Here is a 22164-nt window from a genome sequence, read left to right as displayed (position 1 = left end):
ATGGCCGGCCAAAGTTTTTGTTTGGTTTTAGCCGGAGGCGCGTGTGCTGTGTACACAATTCAAACAAAACTCGTTGGCATCGTCTGCTCAAGAGCTGTGGTTTTTATTATGAAAATTCTAAATGACTTGCGCTTGCCATTTGCTAATTTTTTATGTCTCGCCTGCACTTGGCAAAGCTGTTGGACAAGTTCGTTGCCGCAGTCACTGCCAAAGACCTTGACTTTCTTTTCAAACTTTTCATCGCTTGCCAGAAGCCATAAAAACATAATTTTAGCTGACAAACTTAATAATATTAGAAAAAGTATTTTGAAAGCATACACAAACAGTTTGTAGAAAGCTTAAAATATTATTATATAGAAACTATTGTTGTTGTTTACTCACGCAGAGTTCCTATAAAGACATTTCACTTTACCAGTCGCTTTACTGTGACCTTTCTTAATATGACCATACATTAGTCCAAGCCCAGTTCATATGCAAATTTTGCCTAGCTTTAGTTCTTCTTCGGCCATCATATCAATGTGCATATAAATGGAATTTGCCCGTTTCCACTTTTGACAGACAAACAAACAAAAGAAGCGCATAAATTAGTGTGCAATAACTTTTGCTTTGTTAGCTGGGCTACAATGGTAAATCAATTAAATTTTAGTGCCTGGACAAGCAGCACGTTTTATGCTTAAAAGTCTGTCTTCCGCCTGCCAATTCATCAATATATCAATATATCAATATATATGTACACATGTATGTTTAGTGCAATTTTGGGGAGTTACGCAGGCGCCTTGGTGCAACCGGCATGCAACTAGTTTTGACTCAAAGCACACATTCCAAGGCAATAAACTGCACCTAGTTAAGTTTGTGGTAGCCAGGCCTGAGTTGCTGCTTGCAGCAAATGCATTTCGATTTCATTGCTTTACTGGCTTTGCTTGCTAGTCGTCTGGGGATGGGATCTCTTCGTCTGTTTGTCTAGTTATTGTTGACCGTGCATGTCATTCGCATTTACTTTGGACGTCTTTTTGAAAGTTGTTTGCTTCCTGCTGGCCATTTTAATTAAAATTCACAACACCCCACTGTCCACAATCTCTCCATGAAAAATGCAACTTCATTGCTCATCAGTGGCAATTGAATTTAAATTTAAATTTCTTTCACAGCACTTGGAAAATCTCTAAGCCGACAACTAGAACCAACGACTGTTAACTGAAAGTAAAATTAAAACAGCAAAATTACGCACACAATGCAATACAATCATGGGCGTAGACACGATGTAATCAAGGGAGGCCAGCAGCAAGCCTGCAACTACCAGACTACGACCATGAAAGCTATAAATCAATCAATCAATATACATCAAGCGTAGCGTAACAAATGCACTTCAGATTGCACTTTATTCAAGAGCTGTGGCACACTTTGGTCCTTTCAACAAGGTAATTGAGTGCATTAGCACAAAAAGAGATCAATGCTAACTTTCTTTTTATAACCACTGCGTTTTTTTTTTCGAGGTAGTGTCAAACTGCAAAAATGTATTAAATTAGGTATATAACGTACTCACTGTTCCTTGATAAAATCAGCGTAAATATTTATATGTTCTTAATTTACGCGCCAAGTCTGTCAGCTGTTTAGCTACTAGTATTTTTAAAATACTACTAAACTACTATTTTTCCCGCAGCTGGCCTTAAAAAAAGCCAGATTTAATTTGTTGTTTGAGCGCTAGCATCTTGAAAGTTGCACAAAAACTGGTAAGCTCTACTTTATAATAATTACTCTATATGAATTCAATATAAGTACATTTAAATTACAGAAGCAGACACAGCTTTAACAAAAGCAAAACCATTTGTATAGGCTGTGCTTGAAAATATAAAAAATGGCCGAAGAAGAGCAAAGAATAGATAGCAGGGTTTCTATTATGGTCAACTTCATACTCTGCCATTCGGCCAACAAAGTACCAATCAAGTACAGTGATTTATCATCAATAGTGGATGGCAAACATGAAGTAAACAAACGTCTACCATTTGTGACGGAGCTACTGGAGCAGCGGTATGGCATGAAGCTAGTGCAATTGGAAGGAGCCGGCAAAAGATACATAACTGTAGCCGAGGCGCCAGTTTGTTCCATACACGAGCTAACAACAAATCAGCGTCCACAATTCACACTGATCTCCATTGTACTTACGTACATATTCTTGCGTAGCAATCGATTGGAAGAGGAAAAACTGTACAATATGCTGGACGAAATGGGTGTGAATGTGCAGGAGGAGCATGGCTATTTTGGTGACAACATACGCAAACTAATTGAGGATACATTTGTGAAGCAGCAGTATCTGAAGCGAGAGCGTTCACAACTCTCTTCCAATGATGATCCCAAGAACTACTATAGCTGGGGACAGCGTGCCAAACTGGAGTTTACTTATGAGAACATAGTACAGTTTGCATGTAAGCTATTGGATAAGGACGAGGAATTCTTTGAGCAACATTTAATGACTGCGTACGCCGCAGATAATCCAGAGTTAATGTACCAGCAGTCAATGAGCACCAGTGTAAACGATAACTCAAATATTGGATAATGCTACTCAGTAAACCTTTGTTTTTGATTATAAGTTTAACAAAACCTTAAACAAAATAAATACAAATTGTTAGAGCCTACTTATATACTAATACTTTGCATAGTCTGTGTCCATTATAAGATTTCCATCCTTGTCTTTAAGACGTACGCGCCCATTGGAATAGCGCGTCTCCTGACTGCCATCTGGATACACAAGCTTGACAGTGCCATCAGGATACTCGCGACGCTTGTTCAATTTGGTGTGTATCTCTTTTTGGCCATTGGGCAGACTTAAGATCTTATCACCATTGCGCAGCTGCACCAGATATGAGCCATCCGCATAGCGCCACTCTTCCAGCTTCTCTGCATCATTGGGATCAGTAATTTTAATGGAATTATTAGGGAAGTGTGTCTCAATGATGCCATTCTTATGGCGATGCTCAGTCTGCCCATTGGGAAACTCAAGAATTTCTAGACCATCGAGATAGGTAGTGTGCCAGGTATTTGTTTCCGCATAATAATACTTGACTGTACCGCCGCGTATATCTGTTTCCTTTATGTCCTTGTTGAAGTAAAGCATGCGCATGTTCATGCCATCGGCGCTTATCTTCTTTAGGTTGCCATTGGGATACCAGACATCCTTGCTTCCATCAGCATTGTCAATTACACGACTCAATTCAACGCCACTATTGCTATCGTTGTTTTGACTATTGTTGTTACTCTCTTTAGCTGGTTTCTCGCTTGGTTTCTCAGCCACTGGAAACGCAAGCACTTCTTCCATATCACAGGAGCTGCTAGAGTCGTAGTTTTCAGATACTCTTTCGGTTCTTTTTACAGAGCGCCCAGTGCTATGACGACGATTCCCAGCTCGTTGTTTGCCTGGTTTCTCCTGAGCAGTGCTACCCAAAGATTTACTCTGTCGTCTTCCATTTTCATCCGTATTTGGTTGTAGTAATGGTTGTGGTTGTGGCTTCTCCTGCTAAAATATTGTTCAGTTAACAAAAGACAAGCTGTATAGTTCCATCTACTTACCAACTTGGGTGCCAAACGCGCTATATTACGATTTATCTCCTGGAGCATTTTACTGTTACTCTCACGTGTAATCTTCACTAGCTCCTGCTCCAGTCGTTTGTTCTCGCGTTTGAGCAACTCGATTTCATCACTGAAATGTCGCTGCTCCTTTTCCATGGCGCGCAGCTGAGCACGTAAACGCGCCTGCGCTGACACATGCGTTTGTTCTTTTTGTTTCAGCTGCAGCTGCAGTGCCTCTATCTCCTGCTTGAGCGTGGCCACCTCCTTTTTCTCTTTGCTGTTAATGTTGCTTTTTTGCATGCGCATTTGCTGTTCAAATTTGCGACGCTCTTCCTCAATCTTCATGCGCTCGTCATGCAAATAGATTTCCGCTTGTATTTTCTCATCATGCACGCGACCCATGGCATCCATATGATCTTGTATGCATCTGTTTTTATCCAGCTCATGCTGCTGCTTCATGCGCAGTAGTTGTGCATTTTGCTCTTTAAAAGTGGCAATTTCAATTTCTAGCTCTTGCAGACGCTCACGCACAAGTTGGGCTTTGGTCTGCAGTTCTTGTGAGAGTGGTTCCTCTCCCGGCGGCGGTGCCTTCTTTTGCTCGAGTGCTTGAAAGAGCGCGGCTTTAAACTGCTCAAAAAGCTGCACATTGGAGCCATCCTGCAGTGTGGTCTCGTCCGTGTATTCATGTGTATCGTTGGAATCGGAAAAACGAACACGCACCTGCGCTTTGCTAGCACTCAAAGGGGTCATGGTCAGCGTGCTATTGGTATTTTGGTCATCTTGCTCGTCAATTAAATCGGGCACTTCTGGCTGCAAGCGCATTTCACGCATCTGCGTCACCACAAATTGATCACTGTCATCGTTATCTAATTGTCTACGGTGCTCCTTGCGCGCCATGAATGTGCGTATACAACTCGAGTTCATATCAATGTTACCCTCGCGTGCCTTCTGCTCTAGCAACTCAAAGATGCTCACATTGTCCTCATTCTCTACACGTATCTGTGCTGTACGTCGCTGTAACATTGGCGGCTTGATTTGCTGCGTGTCCAGCACCTTGGCCCAACAAATATTCGTCAAAGCACTGGAAGCTGTATCTGTGTTAGACTGTTCGTCGTCAGCACTGTGTGCTATGACAGGACTCGCTTCCTTTTGCTCAACAAAGCGAACTTTTGGCGAAATACTTGCATTGGTATTGCTGGAAGAGGAGCAAGAAGACTTCATATCCGGCGTGGAGCTGACTACATTCTTGTGCGACATTAGAGTCTGTTGGAAATGTTGCTCCTTGAGCGATAGCTTTGCCGCTGGCTTGGGTACAGTTGCTTCCACCACTTTAGGGTCCTTCTGCGACTTCAAAATCCCACGCTTTTGAAATTTACCCGGTTCTGGGGCACGGAGATGCGGATGCGCTTTGGCGAACTTATAGCGTGGTAGATTGTTAAGACGCAATTTATCGGGGTCAACCTTAAAGCGCTGCTTTAAGCCCTCGCCACGACGTAAAAATGGTTGCTTAGGCTTTTGAGGTCGTGGACTGGTGTGCTCCTGTGCGACAGCAGCTTCAGCGAATTCAAATTCTTGCTGTGCCGCCGCTTCATCTTCGTCGTGCGACTGGTCGTCGGGGTCCCGCACCATTTGTATACTTGATTGCTCGTCTCCTGATACCGCTTCATCCAAAATGCTGTCGTCAAGTGGTTTAAAGTCGTTCTGTAAAAGTCCTAGCATTTCGTACATATTGCGTTGCTCCAAGCCCAACATTAAGCGCTGATTGTTTTGCCGCTCCTCTAATAATCGCTTTTGCTCTTCCTGCCAGCGAGTCAGAGCCGCCAAGCGAGCTGTGATATCCTGTTGTGTTGCAACAGCTATTACATCGTCACCCATCTCTTGCATTTTACACGCAATAAAAATAACAAAATATAAATTACGCTGACGACGCTACACATTCAAACAGAATTACAACACAGTGTTGTTTTCGATACACACAGTTCGATTTTAGATAACGACAGCAGGGCTGAACAACCAACCATCGTTGCAATTCAATTAAAATTAAATTTTAATTATAAAATTATTTACAGTAAACATATGCATATATAAACGGTTTTTTAAACTACATGTTTGGCTCATTATCTTCCTCTGGCTCTTGTTCATCAAAGTCGCGCACATGCACGTCAGCATCTTCACCGTACTGTAAGATGCTATCAATCTGTAGCAAAAGATCTCCAACACTTTCCTCATCTTCTGTGTCCAGTGGAAAGAATCTTACCAAGCTGCAAAGAAATAACAAATTATTGTGTAAAATTATTAACTTTAATATTACACTCAGTGGCAACGCCAGCGTTATACGATAGATGGTATATAGATGGTATCGATATATTCCTTAATGGGCTGACACATTTTTCACGCAACATTTTTTGGGCACACACAAAAAAACAAACGTACTGGAATTCAAAACAATGGAGGACCATGATATGGACCTGACGAAGGTAAATGTCGTTCGCTCTGCCAAGGGCGTGGACATGCTCTGCGTGGACGATTATCTCTATCACTTTGATCGCATAGCCAAAAACAATACCTACCGCTGGCTATGTAATCGCCGCAAAGATAAAATAGCGCCTTGCCGATCACGAATAGCCACCATGATCCCCGATGCGGCGAACAAGTCCCAACATATTGTTGTCGAAGTAGCATTGGGTCACGTGCATCCGCGATGCAGCGATCATGAAATTACCAAAGTCACGCAACGTAAACGCCTCTCGAACATGAGCATGAATAATGCCTACAGCAATACCCAACCCAAACGAGCGCGTCAATACGAGCGTGCCACGGCTGGACTCAATCCACCGGAATGGATATCGACAGCGGAAACGCTGCACTGTGACTTTTTCTTAGACTTTGAAGTAAGTAGCAGCTGTAAGCTTTAGCTCTAACTAATTGCTCTGCATATATTGCAGGAAAAAGATCGCATATATATGCTGAGAAGACGCGATGGCCGTGTTATGGTGTGCATGGACGGACACTTGTACTATCTGAGTGGCAAATCATCTAAAGGAGATATTTACCGTTGGACCTGTGTGCGTAACCGTGATATTGAATGCTCCGCTGAGATTTGCACAGAGGGCACAGTTGCTGGCGGACATCGTCTCCATCCATTCGAGTCTGATGCCCACTTACATACACACTATGCCGCACACAAGCTAATGCAGATGTTTGCAAGGCATCAAATACTACTTGTCGACGATGATCAAATTAATGAGGTTCTAACAGAGTGTCCCAATTTGGCCACTTTTGATCTGGACTGTAGTTTAGAGTCGCAACTTAAAACCGAGGATTGCGAAGCACTTATTATTGAAGAGCATGAAGCCTATAACGATAGCCTGAACATGGAAGATGAAGAGCAAGTGCAGGAACAAACTGAGCAAGAGGCTGAAGTCAAATGGCCAAGTGCAAGCGATATTATTGATAACTTTGTGCAGCCAGCAAATTATGATGCGCTTAACGAAACCGATTTGACTAAGTTTACATTTCTGCCCTCAGCCAAAGGGCGTAAGGTGCTGTGCTTGGATCGGCACTTGTTTCACTTTGATTCGCAGAGCCGAGCGAATGGTAACTTGTTCTTCAGCTGCATCAAGCGACATGACAAGCAGCAAAGTTGCCATGTCCGTGTAACCTTGGATTTAATCTATGATGAACCCTTTGTTATGCGCATTAACGGCGAGCACAATCACAGGCCTGATCTAGAGGAGTTACAGCAGCGTATAATTCGACAACAAAAACTAGATAGTGCTCACATGAGCACGGAAGAGAACAATGAAAGTGAGCTTCATTTTGACAGGACGGATGCAGATGAATTACTTGAAACTACGGAGCAACCACGCAGCAATGTCATCATGAAGAAAGTGATTGATATAGATGGCATACGCATGGAGCCCGAGCAGCATAAGACCTCGCCCTCAATGATTGTGCAATATATGAACGATGGAGCGGACAATATTAGCGCCCAAATTGAAATATTACCAAATGCTTTGCATAGCATAGAAACTGCTACCACATCAACACCCAAGCCGCTGCTGACCAACGTGCGAAAGCGTCGGGAACCACATCCAACGTCGCCTCAACAAGATAGCAGTCCAACTGCTGATATGGATTTGACAAAAATCTGCACGTTGCGCTCAGCAAAGGGAAGTGAAATGCTTTGTGTCGATGGTTATATATTTTATGCCAAGAACCGCGGCCTCATTTCTCGCAATTACTGGGTGTGCATCAAAAGCCGCGATCCGGAGATTAATTGCAAAAGTCGCATATCAACTGCTACACAAAAGGATGGTACCATACGAGTGCTGCGTGTCTACAATAGTCACAGTCATCCTTACAGCGAAGATGACATAAAGCGACGTCTCTTCAACGAGATTAACAAGAAAAATAACAAAAAGCTTAAATTTCGTCCACTCCACTTCATAGGCAAATCGCTGGATCAAATAAAACAAGAGTTTGGCGACCTAGCTGTCGAACGTCTCAATGTGTCCAATCTCAGCGAAAGCGTTGTGGTGCACAAAAAACCACGCAAGAGTGCCGATGTCAGTCAGAGCAGCAGTAACACAACCGCAGATGCTAGAAGCCAGACAGCAGCAGAGCACAGGAGACAACAATTTGAGGAGTATGAGGATGATATTGAGTTTACAGAAGAGCACGAGCATTTAGATTGCAATGCGGATAGCGAACTTTTGTCCATAGGAGACAACACAGATGCAATAATAGAAGTGATTGAGGAGGCCGACATAGACAACTATAGCGCCATTGAGTAAGTGCACCCAATAAGTGATTTTATTAAGCGCACAGTAAAAAAAAGCTGCTATTATCAAATTGCGTGCACAATTGCTGCAATAAAATATTGATTAGAGTCGGCTAGTTAATCAGTAACTGATTCTGAAAGAAACGATCACTACACATAGCAAAACTAAAGCTTTGATGTAGCAACAATTAAGCTTGTGAGAGAGACATATTACTAACTGGTTTTTTCGACATCAATTGACAAAACTAGCCGAGTTCAGAGCTTTTGGTTTAGTTGAGTGTAAGAGCTGGGCGAGCACATATCTAATTTACGGAATAGCAAAGTAATTAAATATTATAAAAAAAATTCTCTATATGCACGACACCTACCTAAAAAAAAAAGCAGTGCTAGTTTTCACTTTCACTTTATCTATAAATTGAAGCCACGACATTGAAACAAAAACCAGTTTTACCTGCTACAATTACTCATTTGCATTTGCCATTTGTTTAAGCATTGACAGACCCATTTACACCATGAAGCTATACGCCGTATCCGATGGCCCACCATCTCTGGCCGTACGCATGGCCCTGAAGGCTTTAAACATTCAGTATCAGCTTATCAATGTGGACTTTTGTGCGCTGGAGCATCGCACTGAGGACTATGCCAAGGTAAGCAAATCAGAAATTTTACGAAATTCATATTAAAATTATCCATACCATATGCAGATGAATCCACAAAAGGAAATACCTGTGCTAGACGATGATGGCTTTCATTTGTCTGAAAGCGTAGCAATTATGCAATATCTGTGCAATAAATATGCGCCACTCTCAACTCTTTATCCAGAGGACCCGGTCGAACGTGCATTGGTTAACCAACGCCTGTGCTTCAATATGGGCTTCTACTATCCACCTATTATGATGCACAGCATGGCACCCATATTCTTTGATTACGAGCGCACGCCTATGACGTTGAAGAAAGTAGAAAATGGACTCGACGTATTCGAAACATACTTGCAGCGTATGGGCACCAAATATGCAGCAGGCGAGAATGTAACCATTGCGGATTTTGCATTAGTAGCGTCTACGCTTTGCCTGGAAGCTATCGATTTCGATTTAACGCCCTATTCGCAAGTGAAGAAATGGTATGCTAGCTTCAAGGAAGAATATCCAGAACTGTGGCAGATTGCTGAGAGCGGCATGAAGGAAATAAATGCCTTTGAGCACAATCCGCCAGATTTGTCGCAGATGGAACATCCATTCCATCCCACGCGCAAATTAAAGGCCTAGTGCTTTGTCTATTTTATTTTAAGTCACCTTATTATTCTGATTTTTATTCTACAAATAAATAAAGTTAAACTCACCTAAAATCCTCAATGAGCGAACCAATGGCTTCAGTTAGCTTGCGATATTTTTCACCGAATGCTGTGCCAATAGTCAGCTCACCCATCAGATTGTGTGTATCTGGTTCCAGGTACAGTTCCAGCTGCTTGCGCGCCTCCGTGCTGAGCAAATCCACTTTGGTCAACACATTTACATGCGGCTGCTCCATGTTTGCCATTACACTTAATGCCGCCATTGTGCCTGATATAAACTTGGCACCATCGACCATAAACTGTGAATCCAGACAGAAAACAACGCACGTACGAAAGTTCCATGATTCCAATAGTTGAACCAACTGCTTGCCCATTTTCAGATGTGTGAATAGCTCTATTTGTCCGGGCATATCGAACAGTATGTAGTCATCATCAGGTTCACCCACCATTAACTCATCTTCGCCACCGCAAAGCTGCGTTTTTAACCAATCCTGGTTCTCAATGAGGAACTCTAGGCAAAAGATCAAGCCGCCATTTGGTCCATAATGCAACTCCTCATCCTCCATTGCATCATCCAAGTGTATTAGCTCTCGTATATCTGTCAGCGGTGTGTAATTAAAATGCTCTGCAGCTGGATCCAAATTAACAACCTGTATGTTTCGTTTGCTGTCCATAGCATGTTGTTGCATAAAGCTACAATATGTAGACTAAACAAATATCAGATTAGAGCTTTGATAGACGTACTAACAACAGACATACCTTGCCACTGCCAGCGGGCCCAACAATAATCTGTGCAAAACGCATCTTGGCTTTAATTTCACGTGCAGTTTAAAATTGACCACGCTTTGTTTATACTCGGAACTGACAACAGTGTGACCGCTTTTCACAACAGAGCAAACATTTGGCTTTTCCCCCCATTAAATCTGGCTATTTTTGGCTAATCAGGTATCGAACAGCTGCTATCGATTATAATCACATTTGAATATTTGTTGGCGCGCGAAATTAACTCGCATCTGTTTTGAATAATGCCCGCAGAAGCAAGTTAATTAAATTTATGACCGCAAATTTACATATGATCAGATTGATATATCAAAATGCTCAATCACGCCAGAGCTCTGATTATCGCGACCACCCCGCGGACTAAGCCTAATTGCTGATAAGTATCTAAATTGCGCTACCAAACGTGCGCACGCGTCGACACAAGGACAATAGAGGAAACGACAGCTGTACATCTAACGGTTGTCGCTGCTACAGGGCATGACAGTCATAATGATTTTTTAAATGCTACGCTTGAAGCAAAAACTATAACGCTTAAAAATAATAAATTCCCATTCTCTCAATATATGTTTTTTTTTACAAAATTCTCTAGTTTTGCTGGCTTTGCGTGTGCATGTCGGAAGACCGGAAATAATTTTCTAGTTGCACTGCCAAAGGCCGAGGAACACCCACCCCCAAATAAACTGCACTTGTGCTATATGATTGTTTGGTTTCGTTTTTTTAATGATATCAGCGACAGGGGCCGAGGCCAGGTGTTCAATAATGTTCTGCTGATAAGTAGACACGTTATTTAGTTGTAAATAGCGCCTTTTGGCCTCATCGCTTGAACTGCAAATGGCTGACAAATGGACAAATTAGTTTTTAAATATGTACTTGATTTATTTGATTGTAAACTAAACCACTAAGTATAACATTTAGATATTAGCAAACTTAGAGCAATTAGATACCACAGAACATGTTTTTGTTTTATAATAATAATAATAATAATTTTAAATTGGATTATACAATAAGTATTGTTTGTATGCCACTATATGCTGTCGACTAGCGAAACTTGACTAGTTAAGATTTTTGAAATTGTATTGCAAATTGTAGCGTATTGCTTTAAAGTCCACCACTGCCAAAGATGCTAGCGGCAGCGCCGGAGTCGCTACGCATATCATCGGAGAGATTAAAGTCGTCGCTGCTTTGATTGCTGTGGGGCGACTGGCTTGAATGAGAACTGTTCTTAGTCACATTGTTGTTGTTGTAGAGCGGCTGCACTTGCTGCTGCGGCTGCTGATTAGGGACACCATTGGGATCATCTGGTGTCCAGGTGCGCGCATAGAGCTTGCTGCCGGGATAGCGATCGCCTTTACGATACCAGGACAGTGAGTGTGCCATGCCACCAGCTGAAAGAGAGCAAACATAATCTATGAGCATACCTATTATAGTCTATTATAGTCAATTAAAAGTCAAGCGCCGCCCAGTCAATTTAAATTGTTGCCAAATACTGAGCAAATGCCATTAGCAGCAGCCGAACAAACAAGCAAAGGGTTCAGGACTAAGGTTGCTGTTGCTGTTGCTGTTGCAGCTGCCCGCCATTTGCGTTGAACAAACACAAATCTTGCAACCCGAATCCTCCCTCTCTGAGCTTTGCTGCTGCGTCCAATCAGCTTGCAGGCACTTTATCCCACACCAGGATTTAAGCAAAGTTGAGCAATTTGTTTCGAGTGCTTCATGCGGGTGTTGCTCAAATATGTATGTAACCGCATCCCCCGCACAGCTTCACACCGCCACCCCACCCGCTCTTAGACAACTTGCAACTTGGTGTGAACATATGCCAGGCGCGTGCTTCCCCAAACCAAACCACCCAATACACTTGCAGCCAAGTTCAGTTGCGTTTTGCGTTGTGCGATTTCTATCTACTTTTCTTTCTCTGTCTCTTTTTTGCTCGACATTTTTAATGCCCTTTAAGCATGAAAACGCTTTTGCCATCCCATGCACTCTGCTTGCTCCCAGGCTCCCCCACTTTAGCTGTAGTTTGGCCTTTAACAGGACCCAGACCCGGACCCGGACCCACAAATCGTTCGTTCAATGTGATGGCGATGGCGACGGCAGACATCTGCTGGAGTGTAACGAATTTCTCACGATATGATTATGTCGATTGCGCATTGTTGTTATTGTTTAGTTGTTGTTGTAACTGCTTTATTGTTATAAGCGCGCATGTGTGTGTGTGTATGTTGGAGTTGAAAGTTGGGCAAGGTGTATGTCATGTTGGATTTTATGATAACAAATTACAAATTCTACTGTATGTATGTATTTATTGCTGTGTCATGTTCCAACAGAGATTAAGCTACAGGCTTATTTAAAGCCTTTTTAATACAAATTATTATAGTTTTTTATACAAAACAATAACTATTTGCATAGACTTGCATTTATCATCATTTAATAAGTGCACATAAATCAAGTTGCTCTTAAATATTTTTTTGTTTTCAATTGCCAAATGACGGCAGTTTTCTCCACTAAGTGTTTCAATAACCAGTATTAATTTTTGTTTTGACAAACATAAGAGTAGCCTGGTAAAAAAAAACTTAGAAAAAACATTAAAAAAAGCGCAGCTATAACTCTCTGCACCCTTTTTGGCGTACATCCTGTTGAGCTATTAGCTATGCAGATGGCTCGATCAGAACTCTGTGTCAGGCATTGCAGTGTCATACATTTTGAATAGAATAATTATTAACCAAAAAACCGTAACTAAAGCAACTTTTATGAGCTGGCCCACGGAAACCCTTAATCCATTCTGCCCACCCCTGACAGGCGCAGAGACTCATGAAAACCTTTCGTGTCCTCTGCCAATGAAGCGTTCAGCAATTTTCATGATCGATGCGGCATTGAACAAAACAATTTGCTTGACTGGCAGACACGCAAAGCCCGCAAAGCGAGAGATGCTGGAGAGAGAAGTGTGAAAATTCTAATTAGCTACACTTAGACAAAGGAGCAGCAGGACCCAGAGAGCTACCCTCTATATCAGTAGCGCAGGCAATTCAACATTTTGCTAACCACACGAATGTGTTTTAAATATGCAGCTGAATAATGTTATTAAACTAAACGTAATGGAAAACTAAACAGATGGAACGCCCCCACTGCAAATTGATGAATGAGTTCAGTTTGACAACTTACTGCGATCCTTTAGTATAATTTTCTTTGGTGGCTCCTTTTGATAGTTGCGCTGCAAGCTCAAGCCCGCTTCGTTACCATTCTTATCCTTTTTGACCATCTCACTTAAGAATGTTATATAGCTGATGGCCAACTTAAGTGTATCGACCTGAAAAGAAAGTAGACAAGATCAATTTGAGTGTCTGTGTGTCTTTTATGTTTCAACAGCAATTTAGTGTTACAGATTTTATTTTTATACCTTGCTCACCTTGCTTAGTCGCTTCTCGTAGGGCAATGTTGGAATGTGAGTGCGCAATCCCTCGAATGCCTCATTAATGCTCTGCATACGCCGACGCTCTCGAAGATTGGCCGCTTGTCGCTGCTGTGCCATCTGTGAAGCACACTTAAGACGTCGTGGCTTATGGCTGCGCCGTCTGAACATAAATAAAGAGTAACTGAAAGCGGTGAGTATCGAAAGGGCTGAGAACTAGTCGGGCTGCCTTACGTCTTTTCGTTGTTCTCCTGATCGCTATTGAAGCCACTGCTGTACGCATCGTCATCATCATCATCACTCTCCGAACTATGTTCGTCGGCAAAAAAGAACTCGGAGCTGGAATTGGAGGCATTGGTTGCCTGCGAGCCTTCGAAGAAGTGCCGCGCCATGGTGGCCTCCAAATCGAAATTGTCCATGGAAAACATTTTTGCAAAATTTCTATGTTGTCTGCGCTAATTTAGGCCAATTATGCAGCCAGTGGCATAACGGTAAATACAACGCCCACTGAATCTAAAAGCAGACACGTGTCCAGCGCGTGTCGTTGCAAGTGCCACAAACTGATTCGATCGCTACTTGAATGGGACAATAAAGACGCGTGTCGTCGCTTTTGACTCGTTCTGAAATTAAAGGATATACATATTATAATGTTTCAATATAATTGCTGTTATCAGTTTGTTTGCTTGTGTTAAGTAATTGTTGTAGTGACAATAAACATGTTTGACTTTCTATAGATAAGATATCACAATGATGGATGTAAACATAAAACTGTTTGCACCTTTTGCAATAATATGGTAAGCGGATCATTAAACTTTGTCTATATCAGCCAATGTCTAATACTGATTTTAAAAAATTTTGTAGCTTCTCTGGCAGTTAAGTGATGTTTACATTCTAAAGCTTGTCCAAGTAAAAATAAACAGTAGTCCTTCAAGGCTTTTTCCTTTTAAAATCTGAAGCTTAACGGTTGCATTTAATTATACAGAACACCATCTAAAACTGATTTGTATTAATAATTGTAAGTACACATATTATTAGGAGTACGATCACAATTATAATTTTGAAAATCACTGAACAGATACCAATTTAACTGGAGTGTATCATTTTATCTACCGACGGCATTAAATTCCTAATGTAGGGCATGTTTCATACCTGTGCAGGAAAAAAGGTAATCCAATTTGCAGAGCAATATTTTCTTATTGCCAGCATACACGAACTGGTATTTGTTTTATAAAATTGCACATAAGATGATTCACAATGCACTTGAGTGCATATGCAGAGTGCCACGCCCAGTAACTAATAGTTAATAATTTATGAACACTTCGAACACCACGGAGACGCGATTCCGCAACGAACAACCGTACGGCCAAAGAGCGAATGGCAAGACCCGGGCAAAGCACGCCAGGATATAGTCTGATAAGAGCTGAACTAGGGGTAGTTTATCAACTTAATGGCGGTGCCACATCAAATGAAATGGGCGGGCTCTAAGCTGTTAGCTGTCAGCCAATCAGCGCCTTGCTGAAAGTTTCGTGCCCCAGCAGCAATGCAACAACCCCTGCTATAAGCTTATTAAGTTGGAATTCGACGCTGGCGACAGTTAGGGGCACATTAAATTGTTTTCAGACCCGGTACATCAAAATGTGCAAAGGATCTTATAAGTTAGCCAGTTATACTATATATTCGACATCTTGATCACATTAAAAACATAAAAGTTATAAGCTTATTTACATTATGTGATTAATAATTGATATATATAATATAATAATTCAAAATTCAATTTGTCAACAGTTTTGTACCGGGTCTCGTAGTGTCGACTGCGCGCGACTTTCCCAATTTTTTTTATTGTGAACGCGTTTATCTGTTTAAGCGGAATTATTGCCCGAGTGCCAGGCAAAAGTGTTTGGGACAAGTGTATAAGCTGGATTTGGGTTGGGCGTGAGTTTGAGGCATCTGCAACAACTGATGATGCATGAGCTGTTGAGTTGTTGCGCTTTTTGTTTGCCACAGCATCCCGAGTCTAATTAATGATGTGTTGCTGGAAAATCCACCAAATACAAAATGAAAAAAAAAAATTTTAAAAAACCAAGGCTTTGTCAACCAGCATAATTTTTAAGCATTAGTGCAAGGCAAATGCAAATATTTGCACTGCCTGGAAACAGCTCCATTAAAAATTGAAAATTTGTCTACTTATTTGTGCGGCGCCAGACAAGGGTGTCAAAATATGCAATCGTTCTTCCCATCCCTTCCCTTCCCTCCCCTTCTCTCGCCTGTAGAGGCAACCACATTGCAAAGCGCCGACCCTTGGCACTGCCAAAATAACGTTTGTTTGTTGTCCTTTTGCCTGTGTCTGTTGCTCCTGCCCGTAGTAGTCGTCTCATCATCGTCCTCAGCGACTACGACTACCCCTTACTCCATGATAAACAAATTGTTGTGCTGTGTTGTTTTTGCTTTGCCGGCGCTGCTCGTTTGCTGCAGCTGTATAAACAAATTAGTTTTCAATTTTATCAAGTTGTTGGCCAGTGGCAATCAGTTAACAACTAACTGCAGTTTTTCTTTTTATCAAAGTATGAGCTGTGCGTAGACGTCAACTCACTATTATTTCTATGGTTTAGCTACGTTTAAAACTTAACTGCTTCAACTATATAATTAAACCTCCAACAAATTACAGCCTTGGCTTGTCGTATACTTTTAAAATATATATATGTATGTATCACTCGTGGTATTATGCACAATCAAGCGTAACCACTGCAAAGGGGTTGCCCTTTTGCACAATAATTTTAAATTTGTTTTTTTTTTATTCGAGTTCTAATTAAAAACCAAATGTATTGTTAAGGTAGAACTGGGGTGCTTATCACACTGTCTGCCTTGATCGCTAGATCGCTTCGCCTGCTTATATGTCCGTAAGGGTTAGCAATATTTTAATCTCATTTGAAAAGTGCGTAAATTTTAATCTCATTTGAAAAGTTTTAGTTTTTTAAGTGCTATATAAATTGAAATCAATAAAGGACATTTTGAGGGGTTGAGATTGAGTGCTACTTATCCAGGCATAAGTAAATCCACTCGAATACAAAAAGTACTATTAATTTTGTTAAAGTAACGGAAAGTGCATCGCTGTCGCCATCTAGTGTTTATGTATGAAAACATATGTACAAAACGCACCGCCATCTATTGTTCGTATATGAAAACATACAACAGTTCGTTGCTAAATTAAATTTGCAAAACGAAGCGATTTGGACCGTGGGCGTCGGTGGTGTAATGGTTAGCATAGTTGCCTTCCAAGCAGTTGACCCGGGTTCGATTCCCGGCCGACGCACGACTCTTTTTTTATATTCCTTTGCCAACATTTATTTAATTTTGTTCTTTTTACAATTTATATACAACAAGCTCACTGAACTTGTGAAGTTCTCCAATGCGTTCGTCAAAGCCCTTTCCATCAAATTTAAATTCAGTAAACGGCACTGTATTAAGCACCTTAAAATTTAAAGATTTTCCAATTTTTTGTGTATATATGGATGTCCAAAGCGCAGTAACTGCTGCTGGACGTTTATCATGCAGCTCCTTCGGCACATCTTCCAAGTTTTTACCTTGCGCAAACTCCTTGGCCAACTTTACTGTGTATTCAGTCAGAGCACGACCAAGTCCGAGGCAACCAAACTCAGGTAAGGTGCCCAAATACATTAGTTCCAAAACGCAATCAATGTTGTACATGGCACAGACATCGATCCTTGTATCCATATTTATCATATAATTCATAAGGGCTTGGGCCTGTGGGCTTTTAACGTGTTCATTGCGAAACTTAACAAAGAAAGGCTCTTCGCCATTCGGTGGGGCAAACTAGGAAACATAAAAAAGTTTTTGGAAAGGCTAAAAATAATAGAACTGTAACTTACCTGAAGCTTATTAAATGCAACGCTAACAATGCGACCACTTTCCACATGTCTAATGAATAATGACACGCCATCCTGCGCAGTTATCACGCAAAGTTGTCGTAACTCCTTACGCGCCTGTTCATTTTCTGGTAAATTGATTTCACAGCCTATGCAAACAGATTCATGGGCAAAGAATGCAGCATCATTTACCTAAAAAAAATAATAGTAGTTAAAAAAAATACAAATAATAAGAACAACAAAAAAGCGAACTGCGTCGGCCGGGAATCGAACCCGGGTCAACTGCTTGGAAGGCAACTATGCTAACCATTACACCACCGACGCCACGTATGAGTCGGTGCTTAAGATCGTTGTTATATATAGCAAGCAGTAACAACAATGTCGAAAAATGTTAACGGAAATGTCAAACGGAATTTATTCGCTTAAAATTCGCGTAAATAAACATGTTAATAATATTAGACGTAGGTGCAAACCTCTTTTATTATGTTATATTACTTACATCTAAAGCTTCCTCCAAATCAGCCTCAGACAAACTGCGTAGCTCATACTTTCCTATTATGAAATGAAAAATATAATAATTCAGTTGCTACAGTTGTATATACATATATAAATAAACACGAATAAAATGAAGCAAACATATATAAATGTTATAAAATCATCATTTGTTATTGCAAATTGGATTTATTAATGCCAGCAAATTTGCATGTTTGAAAAGCGACCGTGAAATTATGCAACAAATTCATTTCAAGCTGCAATTTATCTGCACGCCAGATGCATCATTTAATTTAAGCCAATAAAACACACGCCAACACATTTTCCTAAGCCTTTTAAGCTTAATCTTAAAATTAAGCGGTATTAGAGAGCGTAATGATTAGAACCCACGCAGTAGTACAGCTGCGCGCTCATAATTAACAAAAATATGCAAGTTTAAGTACATAATTTTGGAAATATTTTCCGTATTACCTTCGAGTAAAGTGCTCCAAAGTTTGCCGTGTTCCGCACGCATTTTTTTTCTTATCTCGGCACTGCGCAATAAAATCAAACCGGCGGGCTTTAATGTTTGATTGTAACTGAACTTAGATTAGTCTAGTGGCTACACTATATAAAGTCAATTAGGTACAGTACACTCGCGATAATTAGAAGTATAAAAAAGTTAGCGTAACGAACGAAATCTGTCGGTGGACTTATGCCCACATATAAATAACTAAAGCAATTAATTTCCAAAAATATTATTTATATTTTACAATTGCTAGGTGTTTGCTGGTAGGGCTGCAAACTACAGAGAACTTGAGCTGATAGTATCGATGATGCCCACAATCGATAGCTTGCCACCTCTACAGAGAAGAACAGCTGTTCGAAATTGTTATTTATTTATTGTTGTAATAGACTGTTGTAATAAACTGCACTTTGCATCATCCTATCGTTGGAAAACGACAACAACTGGTTGCCAATAGCAACAGCTTTCCCATGGCAACGCAGGAGTAAACAGAGCTTTAACATTTATATTAGCTGCAAACTAAGTTGGTAAATTTGCAACATGTTTATTCTGGATACAATCTTGCCGTATATATTTGGGTATATCCGTCCGTTTATTAAGTGGTTCCTGCATGTGTTCACCCGCCTGTCTGAGCTTCAGCGCATATGCTATGGCGCCAGAACAGGTGCGCCCAGAATACGGCAAATTGAGCGTTCCCTGCTGCAATCGAAGCATCCGGATATTAAGACCATGATCAGAGAACTCGACGAAGCAGCGCCTTACGCTGAGGATAGAGAGCTGCTGTACTTTGGTGAGTCATGAGTCTTGCATCTTTACTAAATATGATTACTAACATATATATTGACATTAATAGCGCCACGCGCCGTGCAAGTGATCTCACGTGTGAAGCGCATTAAGAGCAACGTGCATCCCGATTTTGGCAGACTGTTTGGCAATTGTGTTACCGCCATTTGGGGCTATAAGCGGCTCATGCACCAGGTGGAAGAACTACGGGCTGAGGCTTATGATGCGGCCAACCTTGAGCACGAAGAAAAGCTTTTAATGCTATGGCAGCTGCTTATGCCAGATTCTCCGCTGACGGGGCGCATTTCCAAGCAGTGGCAAGATATTGGTTTTCAAGGCGACGATCCCAAAACGGACTTCCGTGGCATGGGCTTGTTGGGACTTGAAAACCTATTGTACTTTGCCAGCCATTACAACGATGCCGCCAAACATGTGCTCCTGCATTCGATGCATCCCACTCTGGGTTACACCTACGCCATTGTGGGCATCAATCTAACTGCCCTAGCGGTGAATCTCCTCAAGAGCGGCGCAGCGAAGACACACTTTTACAATCAGGTGGCAGCGCACAAGCAGAACTTTAGCACACTGGATGATTTTCATAAATTATATTGCTATTTGTTCTTTGAATTTGATCGCTTCTGGATGGACAGCTCGCCCAGGAATATAATGGACTTCCGTGAGGTCTATCAGGCCTTTGAGATAACCAAACTGCAGGCGTTGCACAATGATGGCACAATTTTTAAAACGAATCTGGTAGTAGAGTCTGTGTAGTTCAATTGTAATTAAAAAATGTTCATAGCATAGAAAATTTATATTTGTATAAATGCAGCTTTTATGCGTTTATTTGAGAGCTAATCGTATTTATATATATATAATATATGTATGTATGTATATTTAATATGTATATATATATATTTTTTATGCAAATGCAAAATGCTACTTAAACACTTGGAATGTCAAAAACGTTGCGCATAATACTATAAAAAAAATTCAAGATCGAGATTGCACGTACCATGAGTAGAAAAGTTTAAAAATAAATTCATAAATATCACACTAAACAAAACAAATGGAAATTGCACCAAACAAAATACAAATAAATCAATTCAAAGATACCCTGTCGTTGCATTGCATTAAGGAGCATATAAAAAAAAAGCCTATCAAGTTTGGATTAACTGCGCGTTGTCTTGCTTGCAAGCTAGTTAAATATCGAAATGTGTTAATCGTTATTATAATTGTCTAGCGATAGAACTTTACTTCAGCCTCAACGCAGTCCTTGAGTAGTTCGTCCAATTCGTCACTGGCATGATCCTGGAGCGAAAAGTAATTGTTCAACTCATCCACACAGGAGCCCTCCAGACTGCGTAGATGCTCCAATGCAGCAGGCTTGCGATTGGCATGTAGGCTGTGCAGCAGCGTCTCCTTGGAGTCCGGCTGCAATTGGGTTAGCGGCGAAATGCGCGGCTTGGGCGCAAATACAAATGGCTTGAACACAGAGTCGGCGGCATTAGGAGTGCCGGTAAACCAATGACACGACACACCCTTGCCGCTCAACACGGACACGCTGGCGCCACGCGAATCAGCACCACAAGCTGAGCGCAATGTCAGAAACATATCCTGTTGCGTAAAGGCGCCCTCACCTTCCGGCTTAACGCCACACCAATCGGCTGTGGAAGCCTCAGCCTCTGCATCATGGGCAGCCGCAAAGCTAACTGATGTGTCTAAGCCATCACTAGACTTGTCAATTGTGCTAGTTACAGTCAAACCACCGCTAGGCACACGCTGCCAGCTTGATTGTAGCTTTTCGGCTGCCCAGACCTTGCCGGCGCTGCTTAATATCCAGGCGGCCGATGGATCACAAACTATAAAGTTAACTTTGGTATTGTCATTGCAGTGCTTGGCCACCAACGAGCCAATGTGGTCCACAGCAGTCTCAGCATCATTGGACTGCGCCAAGGTAATGCTGTAACAGATATAAGAAATATATCCAACAGCATATATTAGAGAAATATTCTTACCGCACTATATCCGTTGCTAAAAGACTATCAGTATCTTTTGCCTGCTCCTCGCCCGTACTCCAAGTGAGTGCAACAGTCACACCTTTCTCATTGGACCCGTAATCGCCGCCCCAGACGCCGGGTTGGGGTTTTTGCAATATTACACGTAAAGTATCACTAGTTGGTTCCAAGGCAGCGCCACCATCAGTCTTAATTGTAAAAAGAAAAGAAAAGTGTTAGATGTGGCAAGTGTGCAAAATGACTCATCTTCAATCAGCTTGTCTGGCTGTGTGCCCACCTTCCCCTCCAGCACGGCACTTGCATCAAAGTAGCAAATTTCCGAGGAAACACCTATGCCACCCACGGCTGTTGCATCCTCCGCATTTCGACCCAAGATTAAAGAGTCAGACGAACATTTTGGAGGCAGCACCACAAAGCAGTCAGCGTTCGATGACATTTTCTTTGCTCGACTTTAAATATTTGCACAGACTTAAAAAATTGATTTTTCCCTAACAGCATTCACATTTTAAGGGTTGCCACACACAAAATTGAAATTCGAATTTCGCATGTATTATCTACAACGCTGTGGTGGAGTCAACGGATGATACTTGCGGGAGGAACGTTTGGAATACAATACAATAAAACAACAAATACGGTCGATGTAAAAAGTTGTACTTTCGTAAAAAGT

General features: G+C 41.4%; 8 protein-coding genes and 2 non-coding genes across 14 annotated transcripts; 4 read left to right on the top strand and 6 right to left on the bottom strand.

The window, feature by feature from the left end:
• Positions 1-1660: 1660 nt before the first annotated feature.
• Positions 1661-2623, top strand: LOC108604677 (non-structural maintenance of chromosomes element 3 homolog). Its single transcript, XM_017994232.1, has 2 exons — positions 1661-1727; positions 1790-2623. The coding sequence occupies exon 2, from the start codon at positions 1853-1855 to the stop codon at positions 2549-2551; it is 699 nt and encodes a 232-aa protein (XP_017849721.1). The 5' UTR covers positions 1661-1727; positions 1790-1852; the 3' UTR covers positions 2552-2623.
• On the bottom strand, positions 2557-5502 carry LOC108604676 (titin homolog). Of its 2 annotated transcripts, none has more exons than XM_017994231.1 (2): positions 3562-5502; positions 2557-3505 (listed from the first exon to the last, which is right to left on the bottom strand). In XM_017994231.1, the coding sequence occupies exons 1-2, from the start codon at positions 5443-5445 to the stop codon at positions 2639-2641; spliced, it is 2751 nt and encodes a 916-aa protein (XP_017849720.1). In that variant the 5' UTR covers positions 5446-5502; the 3' UTR covers positions 2557-2638. The 2 variants fall into 2 exon arrangements, with proteins under 2 accessions (XP_017849720.1, XP_017849719.1); XM_017994230.1 differs by having other exon boundaries at positions 2558-3508.
• Positions 5503-5644: 142 nt separating this feature from the next.
• Positions 5645-10483, bottom strand: LOC108604210 (GPN-loop GTPase 3). Its single transcript, XM_017993572.1, has 3 exons — positions 10395-10483; positions 9684-10342; positions 5645-5822 (listed from the first exon to the last, which is right to left on the bottom strand). The coding sequence occupies exons 1-3, from the start codon at positions 10437-10439 to the stop codon at positions 5663-5665; spliced, it is 864 nt and encodes a 287-aa protein (XP_017849061.1). The 5' UTR covers positions 10440-10483; the 3' UTR covers positions 5645-5662.
• LOC108604211 (glutathione S-transferase 1-1) lies at positions 8584-9688 on the top strand. Its single transcript, XM_017993573.1, has 3 exons — positions 8584-8666; positions 8835-8991; positions 9049-9688. The coding sequence occupies exons 2-3, from the start codon at positions 8857-8859 to the stop codon at positions 9607-9609; spliced, it is 696 nt and encodes a 231-aa protein (XP_017849062.1). The 5' UTR covers positions 8584-8666; positions 8835-8856; the 3' UTR covers positions 9610-9688.
• Positions 10484-11425: 942 nt separating the features above from the next.
• LOC108602427 (pancreas transcription factor 1 subunit alpha) lies at positions 11426-15175 on the bottom strand. 4 transcript variants are annotated; one of them, XM_017990543.1, is made up of 5 exons: positions 14968-15175; positions 14053-14438; positions 13807-14002; positions 13572-13716; positions 11426-11800 (listed from the first exon to the last, which is right to left on the bottom strand). In XM_017990543.1, the coding sequence occupies exons 2-5, from the start codon at positions 14244-14246 to the stop codon at positions 11514-11516; spliced, it is 822 nt and encodes a 273-aa protein (XP_017846032.1). In that variant the 5' UTR covers positions 14247-14438; positions 14968-15175; the 3' UTR covers positions 11426-11513. The 4 variants fall into 4 exon arrangements, with proteins under 4 accessions (XP_017846032.1, XP_017846033.1, XP_017846034.1 ...); XM_017990544.1 differs by having other exon boundaries at positions 13816-14002; XM_017990545.1 differs by having other exon boundaries at positions 13807-13981.
• A 1881-nt stretch (positions 15176-17056) lies between these two features.
• Positions 17057-17128, top strand: Trnag-ucc. Its single transcript has one exon. It is a non-coding gene; the product is annotated as a tRNA-Gly (tRNA).
• Positions 17129-17147: 19 nt separating this feature from the next.
• LOC108602479 lies at positions 17148-18838 on the bottom strand. Its single transcript, XM_017990602.1, has 4 exons — positions 18666-18838; positions 18202-18254; positions 17706-17894; positions 17148-17649 (listed from the first exon to the last, which is right to left on the bottom strand). Exons 1-4 carry the CDS (start codon positions 18706-18708, stop codon positions 17179-17181), a joined length of 756 nt encoding a protein of 251 aa, XP_017846091.1. The 5' UTR covers positions 18709-18838; the 3' UTR covers positions 17148-17178.
• Trnag-ucc lies at positions 17955-18026 on the bottom strand. Its single transcript has one exon. It is a non-coding gene; the product is annotated as a tRNA-Gly (tRNA).
• Positions 18839-19049: 211 nt separating the features above from the next.
• LOC108601689 (ELMO domain-containing protein 2) lies at positions 19050-20334 on the top strand. Its single transcript, XM_017989599.1, has 2 exons — positions 19050-19489; positions 19553-20334. Exons 1-2 carry the CDS (start codon positions 19240-19242, stop codon positions 20251-20253), a joined length of 951 nt encoding a protein of 316 aa, XP_017845088.1. The 5' UTR covers positions 19050-19239; the 3' UTR covers positions 20254-20334.
• Positions 20335-20393: 59 nt separating this feature from the next.
• Positions 20394-22018, bottom strand: LOC108601688 (secernin-3). The gene is made up of 3 exons (XM_017989598.1): positions 21775-22018; positions 21498-21685; positions 20394-21442 (listed from the first exon to the last, which is right to left on the bottom strand). Exons 1-3 carry the CDS (start codon positions 21931-21933, stop codon positions 20719-20721), a joined length of 1071 nt encoding a protein of 356 aa, XP_017845087.1. The 5' UTR covers positions 21934-22018; the 3' UTR covers positions 20394-20718.
• Positions 22019-22164: the final 146 nt, after the last annotated feature.

The sequence above is a fragment of the Drosophila busckii genome, chromosome 3R, assembly GCF_011750605.1.
Source record: "Drosophila busckii strain San Diego stock center, stock number 13000-0081.31 chromosome 3R, ASM1175060v1, whole genome shotgun sequence".
NCBI lineage: Eukaryota > Metazoa > Arthropoda > Insecta > Diptera > Drosophilidae > Drosophila > Drosophila busckii.
This window is presented reverse-complemented; position numbering and strand designations above follow the sequence as displayed.